The sequence below is a fragment of the Myotis nattereri genome (genome assembly GCF_964212035.1).
Source record: "Myotis nattereri genome assembly, chromosome: 3".
NCBI classification, from domain to species: Eukaryota; Metazoa; Chordata; class Mammalia; order Chiroptera; family Vespertilionidae; genus Myotis; species Myotis nattereri.
The window spans coordinates 174493662-174509637 of NC_138077.1; the positions used below are offsets into that span (position 1 = coordinate 174493662).

General features: G+C 38.5%; 1 protein-coding gene across 2 annotated transcripts in view; it reads right to left on the bottom strand.

Annotated features, from left to right (window-relative positions):
* HOOK1 (hook microtubule tethering protein 1) overlaps positions 1-15976 on the bottom strand; it is a 58395-nt gene that overhangs the window by 23917 nt on the left and 18502 nt on the right. For both annotated transcript variants that reach the window (XM_081087465.1, XM_081087466.1), the window contains 6 exons: positions 12628-12695; positions 11288-11350; positions 9920-10003; positions 5224-5390; positions 1853-1993; positions 268-469 (listed from right to left, as the gene is read on the bottom strand). In XM_081087465.1, the coding sequence (XP_080943591.1) occupies positions 268-469; positions 1853-1993; positions 5224-5390; positions 9920-10003; positions 11288-11350; positions 12628-12695 (725 nt within the window). The remainder of the gene's footprint in view (positions 1-267; positions 470-1852; positions 1994-5223; positions 5391-9919; positions 10004-11287; positions 11351-12627; positions 12696-15976) is intronic.

Sequence of the window (15976 nt, forward strand, 5' to 3'; positions counted from 1 at the left end):
ATCTAGGCTTTTATCACTGGTTACTAGAAATCTTAAAAAAAATAAACTATCCAAAAATATATATATATGCTCAGATCCAATAAAATGTAGAAGACCTAGATAACTCACACTCAATGATCAACCCCTGAACTGAAATTATACATAAAAGAAATTTATCATAAGTTCATAGTTTACTATAGGCAATGTTTCTTCACTTCTGTGCAAATGGAATAACCAAGTTGAAGTCTTTATATTTTAATGATTAAAAAAATTAAGATATTTTCTTACCTGTCTCTTGTATGTTTCTAATTGTGTACGTGCTGCATTTGCCTTCTTTAATTCTTCTTCTAAGCTGACTGTATTGTGCATATACATCATGTTTGTTTCCTGCAACGTTTTCACCTGCTTCCGAAGGTCATTCAGATCTTGTAGCTTCTGACGATATATCTCAACTGTGGACTCCAACTTATTTGCTTTATCAGAGGTAGCCCTATAATAATAAAGACAAAACATTACTGTGTGAAAACTAGCAATGCACATCATTTTCTTCTGGCTGAAAAAATTAGTCTTTCAAATAAACTCTCAATTGGCAAAAAAAAGGAAAGAAACAAAGAGAGACAGAATAATAAACTTTGTGAGAACTTTGGAACCGGACTCAGGCATAACACTGTCTATAATTCAGCCTGTTTGTTACAAAGGCTTTTCTAAAAAGGCCTCAAATTTGACACACTAAATAAAACTGTTTCAAGGACTAGCATGTTGTATAAAAAGAATGGGTTTGTAAATATAATTGAATAATTCTGAGCTACTCTGTAGATTATGGACCAATCGTGCTTTGTGCACAAATAACATTTAATATAGTTTTATTTCAAGTAACTGATATGCATTGGAGGTTAATTCAACTTATACTTTGTCTCATAAAGCATTTCCCTTTAGACTTGTGCTTACCTGACCAATTGAGCCAGAACAAAAATAAACAAACAAACCAAATCACTTCACCCTCAGGTGCAGGTTCAAATGACTAGTTATACAGATTTTGTTTCAAATGGACATTAAAAACTGTGCATCAAAATGGCTAATTACGAAAATATAACAAAACATATAAATAGCACGTGGATAGTCTATTTATTTAAGCAACATTTTATAGGCCAAAGCTAAATATAAATTTTATATTGTCAAATACAATTAAGAGAACCCGGGGGTGATCCTGAAATAAATGTTAGCATTCTTGCCCTGACCGGTTTGGCTCAGTGGATAGAGCGTCGGCCTGCGGACCAAAGGGTCCCGGGTTCGATTCCAGTCAAGGGCAGGTACCTTGGTTGCGGGCATATCCCCAGTTGGGGGTGTGCAGGAGGCAGCTGATCGATGTTTCTCTCTCATCAATGTTTCTTACTCTCTATCCCTCTCCCTTCCTCGCTGAAAAAAATCAATAAAATATATTTAAAAAAATGTTTTTAAAAAAAATGTTAGCATTCTTATCTGTACTTATCTATTTATTTTAGCAAATACCAAAATGTGGATTGTGACAGTGTGCATTTCTTTACATAAAAATTTGACAGGATAAACTAATGAGTAGATAGAGGTCAAGATAAATGTACCTGAAAGTAACTCAGCTTACAAACTTTTAAGAAAAAAAGTTATCATTTTGTTTAGGCTTATCAGTTCTAATATAAAATTGTCCTAAGAAGAATTGAGTATTATTTTTAAGTTGCAATTATCACCAATAAGCCTTAAAGAAGACTAGGAGTTTGGATAAAAATTGATTAACACTCCATACGTAGGGGTAACTCTGAGAATCACTGATTAAAATATGGAATATTGAAATGAGTAAGTAAGAACTTAGAAGTGACAATCCTACTTAGACATGCCATACCTAAGAACATCAATTTCATCTTTCAGGGCTCTTGTTTCCTCAGCAAGACTAGTCAATTCATCATTCCTATGCTGAAATTCAATTAATTGCTTTTCAAGTTCTTCACAGTGAACACGGTAATCATCTTTTGCAGCTTCAAGCCTTGCATAAAGAAAACAAATTAGATATTAATAATTCAATTTCCATCATTTACTTTCTCACTGAGACTTGAGGTTAATAAGACTTACTTCTATATTATTTTAAATCCCACATTCAAAGAAGAAAGACTAAAGAAATAAGATACTTTGGAGTACTTGCTTTTCAAATAGACTTGAGAAGTAAATAATGTTCTGAATTTTCATTTTCACTTCTGAAACATTGTGTTTGGTTATCTCTAGTCCAAACAGGAATTTAATTTCAAAAGATGAAGAGAATGTATAGATATATATTAAAATTATTCAAAAATATAGAATATAAAGTAGCAAAATATTAACTCTTTGTAGACTGGGATAAATTAATGATTAATACTCAAGCCCTACTGCAACAACAAAAACTGAAGTGACAATACAGTGATTAAAATCAAATATTAAAAAATTAGTTGATCAATCCCAAAAAATGCAGCAAAGGAAGAAAAAACAAAAGAATAGATATGAAAAATAAAAATGGCATATTGACAAACAGACCTAAATACAACCATATCAAAAATTACATGGAAGCAAAGGGACTAAATGCATCAATCCTAATTACAAGAGACATATTAAACATAAAGACACAATTAAATGTAAAAAGATAAAAAAAATATCATGCAAACAGTAAGAGAAAGCTGGGGTGATTATGTTACTAGAAACAATAAATTTTAAGACAAAAGGTATTACCAAAAGTAAAGAAATATTTCATAATTATAAAAGGCTTAATTTAGCAGAAGGTATATAAAAGTATATATACCTAAAAACAGTTTTAACGTACATGAAGCAAAACTGACAAAATCAAAAGTAGAAATCCACAAATCCATAATCATTGTTGAAAATTTTAAACACCAGTATCCTAATAAATGATAGAACTAAACAAAAATATCAGTAAAAATATAGAAGAGATCTGGATAACACTATTAGCTAGCTTGATTTAACTGACATTTATAAAACGTATGTCAAAAACTACAGAACACACATTATTTGCAAGTACGTATGGAATACTGACCACACTAAAACATATGATGAGCAATAAAAAAGGATCAGAAATATCATAAGGTTGAAATCTCATGGAATATATTCTCTAATGACAAAGAAATTAAATTAAAAAACAGTCACAATAAGAAACGTAGGCCCAGCCATCATGGCTCAGTGGTTGAGTGTCCACCTATAAACCAGGAGATCACGGTTCGATTCCTGGTCTAGGCATATGCCCGAGTGCAGTGTACTGGAAGCAGCCGATGGATGATTCTCTCTCATCACTGATGTTTCTCTCTCTCTCTTTCCCTTCCTCTCTGAAATCAATAAAAATATAAAAAATAAAAGAAAATGGATAAACAAAGTGTGATATAATGTGGAATAATTCCATATCTACACTAAGACAAAGATGCTAATTGACCGTACCTCTGCTATGCCCTAAGCCACACCCACCAGCCAATCAGAGCGACTATATGCAAATTAACCCAACCAAGATGGCGGATGGCAGCCACAGAGCTGGAGCCCAGGTGATGGAGGAAGACAAGATTCCCGCCTGCCGCCTCCCTGAGCTGGCTGTGGCCTCAGCTCATGGCAACAAAGTTTCAATTATAGAAGACAAAAAAATCCCAGATATCTACTTCCAGCCAGCCTCCACTGGGAGCTTGGGTGGCTGGGGGTTGTGGCCAGCCTGCAAACAGCCATCAGCCCCTAACCCAGGCTGGCCACACCCTCATGGGGTGAGGGTCCCCGCTGAGGGGCTTAGCCAGCCTGAAAACAGCCCTCAGCCCTTTACCAGACTGGCCAGGCACCCCAGCAGGATCCCCCACCCTGAAGGGGCTGTGGCCAGCTTGCAAACAGCCATCAGCCCCTCACCCAGACTGGACAGGCAGTCCTATATAATAAAAGGGTAATAGGCAAATTGATCCTAACAGCAGAACGATTGGGAATAACCGGTCACTATGACACACACTGACCACCAGGGGGCAGATGCTCAATGCAGGAGCTGCCCCCTGGTGGTCAGTGCACTCCCACAGGGGGAGCTCTGCTCAGCAACAAGCCAGGCTGACAGCTGCCAGTACAGCAGCGGTGGTGGGAGCCTCTCCCGCCTCCTCAGCAGCACTAAGGATGTCCGACTGCAGCTTAGGCCTGCTCCCCACTAGCAAGTGGACATCCCCCGAGGGCTCCTGGGCTGCGAGAGGGATGTCTGACTGCCAGCTTAGGCCCAATCCCCAGGGAGCGGGCCGAAGCCAGCAAGTAGTCATCCCCTGAGGGGCCCCAGACTGCAAGAGGGCACAGGCCGGGCTGAGGAACCCTCCCCCGCCGAGTGCACAAATTTTTGTGCACTGGGCCTCTAGTAATAGAATAATACTCAGCAAGAAAATGAATTATTGATACATTCGACATGAATCTCACAAACATGCTAATAAACAAAAGAAATCAGTCACCAAAGAGTTCACACTGCATGATTCAATTTATGGAGAATTCTAGGTGAGAGAAAAGAAATCTATAGTGAAAAATAATCAGAAGAAAAAGTAAATAGCTCTGGAAGGTAGGACTGACTGGGAAGAAGCATAAGGAAACTCTCCGCAGTGACAGAAATAATTTACCTAATGATAAAAGTCTGAGTTACACAAATGTCGGCATTTGTTAAAACATGACAAATTGTGCTTAGTATTTACTCATTTCACAATATGTAAATGTTATCTTATAAAAAGAACTGTAAACATACCGAAGTCTATTATTAGCTTGCATTAGCAATTCTTAAATTATTTTCTGTGTATTTTGGGGTTGAGTAAATATACTGAGGAAAATGTAAGGCAGGTTTCTGGCTGTTGGAGTAGGAAGTTACCATATCAAAATGGAGATTAGAATGAACCCTGAAGTCATTGGACTAAAATAAAAGAGGTCAATATAAACTGATTTCCCCAGTTATTATCAAGTTACCTGTACTAAATAAGAAATGACCCATTCTCACTAGGCTTCAGCAATCCCTCCTTTAAACTCCTAGTGGACTTGCCTGTGATCTTCATTTGGCGCTTATCACACGTTATTTTGAATGGTTTATATATGTATCCCACTTGCCTTACTGGATTATAAACCCTGTGAGGACAGCAGTTGGTATTTCAGTAGCTTAATCAGTATCCTAAACATGCTTTATAATTGTTACAATTTTTTAGCTATCAGCTTAATAAAACTCTATAGAATGACTTCAACTAAAAATGCTACCTGAAGTTTTCTTCCTGTAATTGCTCTAGTTGTAACTGTGCATGAAAAAACTTTTTTGCAACCATTGTATTTGGATCATCAAAAGATCCATCCAACTGGTCAAGTTTTTCATTCATCATCGCATTCTCAGAAACCAGTGAATTCTTTTCATCTTGAAGTGCAGTCACCTACAAAAAGACAAATACACAAATATAAGCATCAATACTAAAAACCTTGAAGTCCAGAGTTTTAAGTTCTAATTCTGACAAACCCATTAAATTTGCTTGAGCAAGATAATTCCTAGGACCCTTCCAACTCTAGAATTCTGGGTCTAAGAGGTTCCAAACATAAGAAATCAGATTAATTAGATTACCATACAGAAAACAGAGTACATACACGTGTACACACACACACACACACACACACACACACACTCTCTAGAGGCCCAGTGCACAAAATTCGTGAACTTGGGGAAGGGGGTTCCCTCGGCCCGGATTGCAAGAGGGTTCAGGCCAGGCCGAGGGACCGCACCAGTGCATGAACAGGGCTGGGGAGAGACGCAGGAGGTTGGCCAGCCAGGGAGGGATTGTGGGAGGGCTGCAGGGCATGTCCGGCCCGTCTCACTCAGTCCCTATCGGCTGTACCCCAGCAGCACGCTAATCTATCGGTCAAGAGCGTCTGTCACTGGTGGTCAGTGCACAGCATAGCGAGTGGTTGACCAGCCTTAGCATATCTACACTAATAACAGACAAAGATGCTAATTGACCATACCTTTGCTACGCCCACCAGCCAATCAGAAGAGTATGAAAATTAACCCATCAAAGACGGCAGTTAATTTGCATACACAGGCACCCAGGGAAGACTGAAGACAGTGTAGAAGGAAGTAAAGCACTGTAGAAGGGAGCCAAGCAGCGAAGAAGGAAACGGATCGGAGGTAGCAGAGATGGGAGTGGAGCTGAGGCAGGGGACATGGAGGGAGCAAAGTGGCGGAGAAGGGAGGGAGCCAGGCGGTGGAGAAGGGAGGGAGCCAGGCAGCGGAGACAGGAGGGAGCGTGGAGGCAGAGAAGGGAGGGAGTGAAGTGGCGGAGACGCGAGGAATCGAGGTGGCAGTGACGGGACAGAGCGAGGAGGCGGAGAAGTGAGGGAGCCAGGCGGCAGAGAAGGAGGGAGCCAGGTGGCGGAGAAAGGAGAGAACGTGGAGGCAGAAACAGGAGGGAGCAAGGCAGAGGAGACAGGAGGAAGCCAGGTGGTGGAGGCGGGAGGAATCAAGGTGGCGATTTGCTCCGGCCTCAGGAAGCCCTATTCTTGCAGGAATAGGCCTGAGGAAGCCCTATTCTTGCAGGAATAGGCCTGAGGAAGCCCTACTCTTGCAGGAATCTTCCTGCAACAGGCCTCTAGTCATTAGCATATTACACTTTGATTGGTTGAACAGACGACCAGATAACCAAACACTTAGCATATTAGACTTTTAATATAGGACTAGTGGCCCGGTGAACGAAATTCATGCACTGGGGGAGGTGGGTGTCCCTCAGCCCAGCCTGCACCCTCTCGAAACTGGGACATCCCTCTCACAATCCGGGACTGCTGGCTCCTAACTGCTAACCTGCCTCCCTGATCGCCCCTAACCACTCTGCCTGCTGGCCTGATCACCCTAACTGCACACCCCTGCCGGACTGATTGCCCCCAGCTACCTCTCTCCGCTGACCTGTCCCTAATTGCCCTTCCGCCGGCTTGCTCCCCCCCAACTGCCCCTGCCACCGGCCTGCTCACCCCCAACTTCCGCCCCCCGCCAGCCTGTTCGCCCCCAACTGCCCCCCCGCCAGCCAGCTAGCCCCCAACTGCTCCCCCACTGGCCTACTTGCCCCCAACTGCCCCCCTGCTGGCCAGCTTGCCCCCAACTGCACCCCCTGCTCGCCCTCAACTGCCCCCCCACTGGCTTGCTCACCTACACCTGCCCCCCGCCCCTGCCAGTCTGCTCGCCCCCAACTGCCCCGCCCACCAGCCTGATTGCCCCCAACTGCCTTCCCCGCTGGCCTGCTCACCCCCAACTACCCCCACCTGCCACCCCTGCTGGCCTGCTAGCCCCCAACTGCCCTCCCCTGCCGGCCTGATCACCTCTAACCACCTCTGCCTCGGCCGCACCACCATGGCTTTGTCTGGAAGGTCTTCTGAAAGGTATTCCAGTCTAATTAGCATACTACCCTTTTATTAGTATAGATAACGAAAATATTTCCAAAATGTTATGCTTGCCTTGGTTCCATAAAGAAAATGTTTCTAAGTCTCTAAACCAGTGGTTCTCAACCTTCCGGCCCTTTAAATACAGTTCCTCATGTTGTGACCCCAACCATAAAATTATTTTCATTGCTACTTTATAACTGTAATTTTGCTACTGTTATGAATTGTAATGTAAATATCTGATATGCAGGATGGTCTTAGGCAACCCCTGTGAAAGGGTCGTTTGACCGCCAAAGGGGTTGCAACCCACAGGTTGAGAACTGCTGCTCTAAACTGTGATATATCAATTAACTTTGAAATATTAATTTGTTCCTTTTTTAGTTATAAATTTATTTGCAGGATGCTGTTACCTAGTAAGCCAAAATACATAGATGTATGCACAAAGTTATCATTTTAGTTTCATAGCAGAAAATGATCAGTTGCACATCAAGTCTTTAGGGACAAATACATTATTTAGTTCATGAATCAATAACAACAATATGAATTAAATTTATACTTACATTGAGACTATTCTCTTATTTAAAACTAGAGGCCTGGCCCATGAAATTGTGCACGAGTACGGTCCCTAGGCCTAACCTGAGGTCAGAGCCATCTTCCGCCAGTTCGCCAGTCCCCAGTCCCACCGCCACCACCCACTCCAGTTCCCCGTTCGCCATCCAGCGATATGAGCTTGTGGGCCAGGGGTGGGACCAAGAGGTAGTCAGTACACCTCAAAGTGATTGGTCGAGCAGTCATTCTGGTCCTTATACCGTTATGGTCGCTGGGCTTTTATTATATAGGATGGCTAAAAACAAGTAACTTTAAAATCACATCAGTATTAGTACCAGACATTTTCCTACTTTACTTACAATTTATGTAATAAGCATGATTTGCTCTCTTGTTCTATTTGTTTTCATTTTAAAACATCTTTAAAAGTTTATAGCAAGGCTGTGACTTTTTATAAAGCCCTAAGTTTACATATGATTTTATTGAGATTATTAAAACAAAAAACTGGAGCTGCCCTGGCCAGGTGGCTCAATTGATTGGAGCATCGTCCAACACACCAAAAAGTTTCAGGTTCAATTCCCAGTCAGATAACTAGGTTGTAGGTTCAATCCCTGCTCAGTCCAGGCACATATGGGAGGTAACTGATTGATATTTCTCACATCAAGGTTTCTCTCTCTCCCCCCTTCCTCTCTCTAAAAATCAATAAAAACATACCCTTGAATAAGGATTAAACACACACACACACACACACACACACACACACACACACACACACACAAAACAACAAACTTGACCTATCATGACTTCTGACTGACATACTGTACAAGTCTGGTATTTTTATTTTCAAAAGGTGTAATTAACTTAGCCCACTTATGTGAATGAGACTATATATTGACACATTGAGCTAATAACAGGAAATTAAAATTCTTAATTTTACCTTAAATACACTATAGGAAAGTTACAGACATTGTCCTCCTAATGAGAAACACAAAAAAGTCTGGAAAACTGTCCCCAGGCAGCTATAGAAGGAAACAATTATCCCTCCTTGTCATAAAAGCAGTTTAGTGACTATTACCTGTCATGTATAATCCTAAGTGACTGATATATAAAAAAAGAATAAGAATTTGTGCCCTTAAGATCCTTACAATAGAAACATACACAAAAATTAAATTTACATATAGGATATTATGACAGTACAATTAACCTTTTGTATAGTTTTAAGACTTATTGCATAACTTCTACATTTGCATCTTCATATAATAGCAATAACAATGTATGTATGCAAATATACAGTGCTATGTGCCACCTTATTCTTAGTGCTTTATGTATATTAACTCACTCAATACTCATAATCACTCTGGGAGATATATATTATCACATCATTTCTTGACAGATGTGATAGAAATTAAGATGAAGTATAGAAATTAAGTGACTTGCCTGAGAGGATATAACCAGTTAATAGCATGGCCAGATTCTGGATATAGATGGCCTGGTTTGAAAATCTCTCTCTTTAACCATTAATTATTTCTTACATCAAGTTTATTCTGCTAACATGCATTATAGATAAACACAAGAATTATATATGCATGTGTTCATATTCACATACATGCTAGAAAATCAAAATTGGCACTCAGTTATTGGGGGGTCAAGCACTTCTAAGCATTTCTATCCATCACCTCACTTAATATACAAACACTACGAAATAGATACTTTAATTTCCCCTTTTTACAAAAGATAAAACTAACACATCTAAATATTAGTTAAAATTCTATATTTAGAATGATCTTTTCAAAGTAGTTAAGCCAGCAATTTTCAATTAGAGAGAAAATAATTATGAAAATCATACTGGAATATTCAAACCTTTAATACAGTCTTTTAATGGGCCCTTTATGAAATGAAACCCAACCTCCAATACACTTGGCCAATTACCTAATTAAAATTAAACCCTGGTACACTTAAAACAGGAACTTTCTTAGATCGGGTTTCTTTTCCGCACCTGCATATCCAGTTCTTGGCATCTCTGCCTCAGTTCTTCTTTTTCTGAGAGTGCTTCCTGAAGTTCTTCCAGAGCCCTTTTAAGCTGAAATATAAAATGTCCTAATTGTTAGTAAATCATGTTTTGATACAAACTGAAAAATATGCTTTCATCACAACACATATATACACTGATATTGGAAAAGGTTTTTAAATTTTACCTATTAACGAATAAGTCTTAATTTTTTGTTTTTATGTGATATTTACATATCATTAACATTTAAGGCTAAGGTCCCACAGAAATAAAATTTTATGTAAATCCTTGTGAAATATTTAAGCAAGAGTATTAGCAGATGCACTGCTTAATTTCATCACAGAAAAAAATTAGAACACAAGCTTAAATTAAAATCTTTCTAGAAAAAAATATTTTAATTTGAAATACTTCTTCAGATGAGTGAATTCATGAAAAACAAATGTCTAAAAATGTAACAAGAAAAGTTCTTGATGTATTTGCCTCTCCTCTTACCCTTTCCTTTACAACCAGACTGGGTTATATCCAGGCGGAGAGGGCATTTTCCCCCATTAAGAAAGTCATATAATAGAGCCAGGGGAAGGAGACTCAAGTACAGGGTCTTTGAGCTGTTTCTTCAATATTAAGATAAAGGAAAGCAACTGTTACAAAAATTATATTACCTTAGTAGATAAATGTGAACTTAGCAGAATTTTTTAAACTGTCTGCTACTTTCTAACTATATAAAATGGGTCACATCCTATATAATAAAACCCTAATATGCAAATCGACCAAAAGGCAGAAAGATCGGCCAACCAGTCGCTATGATGCACACTGACCACCAGAGGGCAGACGCTCAATGCAAGAGCAATCCCTTGGTGGTTGCTCAGCCAGAAGCCAGGCTCACCGCTGGCGAGCACAGCGGAGGCAGGAGTCTCTCCCGCCACCGCAGTAGCACTAAGGAACAGTGAGCTGGTGGGCAGTAAGGAGTGAGGGTCCCAGACTGTGAGAAGAATCCCAGACTGCAAGAGGGATGTCCAACTGCTGGCTTAGGCCCAATCCCTGGGCACAGGCCGGGTTGAGGGACGCCCCACCCCCACCCCCACCCCCAGTGCACAAATTTCATGCACCAGGCCTCTAGTATGCTTTATAAGTGTCAGAAGGAAATTTGATACCTTTCAGCTCTTCAAATGATCTCTGCAGAACAGCACTACTTGTATTCATGAAGGAACGCATAATATTCAATTGAGATCTCATAAACTATCTAAACCTCATGGAGGAAAATAATCTTGTATATGTTTTCTGTAAGCTTTATGACAGTAACTGGCAAAGTACTATATCATTGCTTTCAACATCTTCCTCACATACTGAAATACTCACCTGTTGTTCTAATTCTCCAACAGCATCATTTGTAGGAGAGCTCAATATTTCTTTACTCATCAACTAGGAAATTAAAATAGTAAATTAAGTACAATAAACTGATGTTTCTACAGTAAAAATGTTTACTTGAAAGGACAGTGGAACACTTTATAATTTTTCCTTATCTTAATTTGACAATCCTTAGAATATTATCCAAATAAAAATTTTACAGAGGTTTAAGTTAAATAACACAATATTCAAGGCATTATCCAAGTGAGGATATTATAAGTAAAGTATGCTTAAAATAAGTACACATATTGAAAACATGTGCACTAAAGAATTATAATCCAAGCTCTAAAAGATGAATAAAAATGAACATAATAAAAATGACTCTTCCATAATAAATATTAACTTTTAAAATACAGCCTTTAAATGAGTGATACAGCAGAATTGTGCACCTGAAACCTGTATAACTATGTTAACCAGTGACACCACAGTAAATTCAATTAAAGGGAAAAAAGGGAAAAAAAAGAAAAAATGAGTGATATGGCAAAATTACTAATTTAAAGAGATTTTAAACATAGGAGTTATATGAAAAAATTTCTGTAAGATAGTTATTTTTGCATATAAAAGGCAGACTTATTTATGTATAGTGACACCTTGAATTCAAACCAAAAATGCATATTCAGAGCACACAGACTTCTAAAGTCCTATATAATGCCCCTTCCAAACTATGGTTGTCCTCAGTAATCCTTCAGTCTACTTTCCCTCAGGTTTCCCCTGCTCTGTATCTCTGCCTTTTTAGTCTGATTTTAAGAATAAACATGCATGACATGATTTCTGAATCTTTATGGTTCAACTTTGATAACTAGTCTGGCTTGAACCCAGGCTACCTGGCTCCAAAACCTATTAAGTATCACCATGTTTTCTCACAGTTCTAACATTCTGAAAATGCAAATGTTACACACACATACATATACATACATACACACACATAAATACAAATACACAGAACACACTTTAAAATTTCAGGAGAGATTGCTGTAACTGGCAGAAAAAAGGAGAATAAATAAAAATTCCTACCTAGAGAGAGGTTATTTATCCTGCTTAATTGAAGTTATTTAAAGGATCTTGACAATATCAATTTATCTTTTAAATGCAGAAAAACTAATATTGGGCTTGATGTCCTTTTAAGATATTTTTTTGGGGGACAGGGAAGACACAATAGCTTAAAAGCAAGTAAACATGCTGCAAAGAGCAAATTTATACAAACAGAAAAATATACATCCATAAAATTTATGTGAAGTTTTATAACATTTGGTTTAAGATTTTCATACATATGTGAATATGGCGTAACTTACCTCTTGAATAGCAGTCATGACCACATGTTGAACAGACTCTTCCAGTGTCATTATGTTTTGAATATGTTCTATGATTTAAAAAAGAAATCAGATTTTTTCTGAAAAAGAATCTACTCTTTACCCATAGTGCTTTGGCCATTCAATTAATAGCATAAAAATGCATTTACCACATATAATTGTCTATGCAATTACATTATTTTTCCACAAGAAATACGTCAATTAAAAACAAGCAGAGAATTAAAAATATTCATATAAATATTTTTAAATGGTTTATCTACTTATTTTTAATCCTCATATAAGCATATGTTTTTATTGATTTTTAGGGAGAAGGAGAGAGAGAGAAATCGATTAGTTGCCTCCTGAATGCGCCATGACCAGAAATCAAACCCACAACATTTTGGTGTACAGGATGACAGTCCAACCAACTGAGCCACCTAGCCAAGGCTAAATGGTTTATTTTAAAGAAGAAAACTTCTAATTTTCTTATAAGGAATAGAAAAAGAAGAGATTGCAATTAATCTTAAAACAATTATGACAATTTCTTCCCTCTTGTTAAAATATTCAGTATCATGGAATAAAATCACATATATTAAATGAACTTCTAAAATTTTAAGCCCAGAAAGTTTAATTTTATCGCCTATTTAGTTCATTTCAGGAAGGCTTTCAAAGAAAGAAGTTATCTAGCTTCCTGTAAAAGCCCATCCAACATTTACCAAGTCTCATCTTAAGGTGATACTGATACAAGCACACATGCAATAAGTTAAGCTGATACTATCCCAATGAGAAAGGAGGAATGATGAGACATCTTTCATGTATTTGCAGATTTAAATCCATTTCAACTACATGTTTTCTAGCTAAGACAATTTTCTAACAACTTTAAAGACTTCATATTGTCTAATAGTTTTATTATTTTAATAACTCCTCTGGAAACTTCTAAGAAGTTCTTTAAGTCTTTCTTTTATTTGTGAAGCCAACAACTAGACAGATTCCGATTCTGATATGTACCTGACAACTAAGTGCTATATGAGTGTGTGTGTGGGGGCGGGGAGGGGTGGTGAGAATTAACTAGAGAATGCACAAGAAGTGGAATGGTTTCCTTTAACTGAATTTTTGGGATAATAGAGTACTTCCAGTTTGCTAAAGTAGTCAAAAAAAATGATCATTTTCCTCACCAAAATATACTGTTTACCAAACTAGTTCATTCATTCATGATTAGAATGTTGCAATACCTTGGATGGAATCATTTTGAAAATAAAGTTTGCAAAGCATGAAGGTGTGGAAGCAACATTATATTCTGGATGTGTTTTATTTTTACATTTTAATTAAGTTACTTAAAGAATTTTTTTTTTCATTTATCTGCTTACTCCTAAAAATTGCAAACCCAGACACATTCCTCCAAAAATAAATTCAAGTAGATAATCCTGATTTTTTAAAAATATATATTTTATTGATTTTTTACAGAGAGGAAGGGAGAGGGATAGAGTTAGAAACATCGATGAGAGAGAAACATCGATCAGCTGCCTCCTGCACACCCCCTACTGGGGATGTGCCAGCAACCAAGGTACATGCCCTTGACCGGAATTGAACCTGGGACCCCTCAATCCCCAGGCCGACGCTCTATCCAGTGAGCCTAACCAGCTAGGGCTAGTCCTGATTTTTTAATAATGAAAATTAAGCTATCTCCTTATATTTACTACTTTCTAAGCTTTTATTTATTTATCTAAGAATTGAATTTCCTTTTAAAAATATAAGGACAAAATTGCTAAGTAATGCTTAAAATTATGAAAATACTACATATTACATTAAAATTTGTAGGAAGCAACAAAATTATAATGTAAGGGAAAACTCTAGCTTAACATGCCAATCATACCTTGAAATAGAACTGATTTATTCAAGTGAAAAAAATAAGATAGAAGAACGAATATTTACCAGTACAAATAGAACAGAATCAAAGCCAAAGTTGTTTCTTTAATAAAAGAGTATTAAAACTGACAAACATGCTAAAATTAAGCAAAAATAATGTGTGAACCCTGAGAAAGAAGACACCTACTAAGAAGGGCTCTTGGTGGTTAACTGGGCTCAAATTTTAAAAAACCAGAGCCCAGCTCGTCTAGCGTAGGTCAGTGTTTGAGCATAGACCTGTGAACCTGGAGGTCACGGTTTGATTCCCGGTCGGGGCAAATGCCCGGGTTCCAGGCTCAATCACCAGTAGGGGGGCATGCAATAAGAGGGAGCTGATCAATGATTCTCATCATTGATGTTTCTATCTTTCTACCTATCTCCCTTTCTTCCTCTCTGTAATCAATAAAGAATACATAAAATAGATTATCAGCCATTTCTACACAGGAACCTCACATGCAAACTGCACTTCAGGGAGAATCTGCACTTAACTGCTTGCCTGCACTGTGTTTCTTCCATATGAGGCAACTTATAAAGTAATTCCTGAGGCTTTCTCCATCCAATCAGAGATGTGAAGTTCCAACCAACTAGAGTGGCTCTATTCTAATCAATCAGACAGTGCCTTTTGGAGGCACTGTGAGGATTTGGATTCCTCATTTGCATGAGGACTGAACAATCAGGGAGTAGGGGCGGGCACTCCTTCCCATATAAGCCAGCTCCCCTCTAGCTCTGAGTGAACACTTTCCCTTTCCACCAAAAACTGAAGACTGTTGTCTCCCTGGCTGAGCTGAATGGGCCAGAGAAGAACAGACCAAAGAGTAGCAGACCAAAAGACCAAAGCACAGCAGAGCAGAGCAGACCAGTTCAACCCAAGGCAGACCATGGAGGAGCAGAGCATAGGCGTCTAGCTGGAGAGGAGCCTGACCCCAAGTCTGCCTCGCAGCCCTGCTGTATCACAGTTGAGCTGTTTTGCAATGTATATAGTTTCCTTCTTCACAGCACCCAAATTGAGGATTCCTATTGGCATTAAATTGGTGCCAATGCCCACTATTTGACAGATGTTATATATACCCAGTAATTGAAATAGAAACAAAGGATTAAAGAAAAAATTCAAAAGATCACAACAGAAAAATGCTAAAAATGAGCTTCGATTTATCCATTTTTAAACACTTACTGAAGTTTTAACTTTACATTCCAATAGGTAGACCTTTGACATTATCTGTTAGAAATAAAAGCCTCTAGGGAAGTGATGTGCCCTAAACAAAACAGCTAGGTAATGACAGCAGGAAGGACTAATATCAAAATTTCCAGATACTCAATCCCTTTTTATTGATACAGGCAGTCCTCGGGTTACATAGTCCGACGTACTGTTTTGTGATTACGTCACCATCTCCCATTTATTTATATAAAAAAAAAAGTTCTGTCATTTTGATGTATGTACATATGTGCT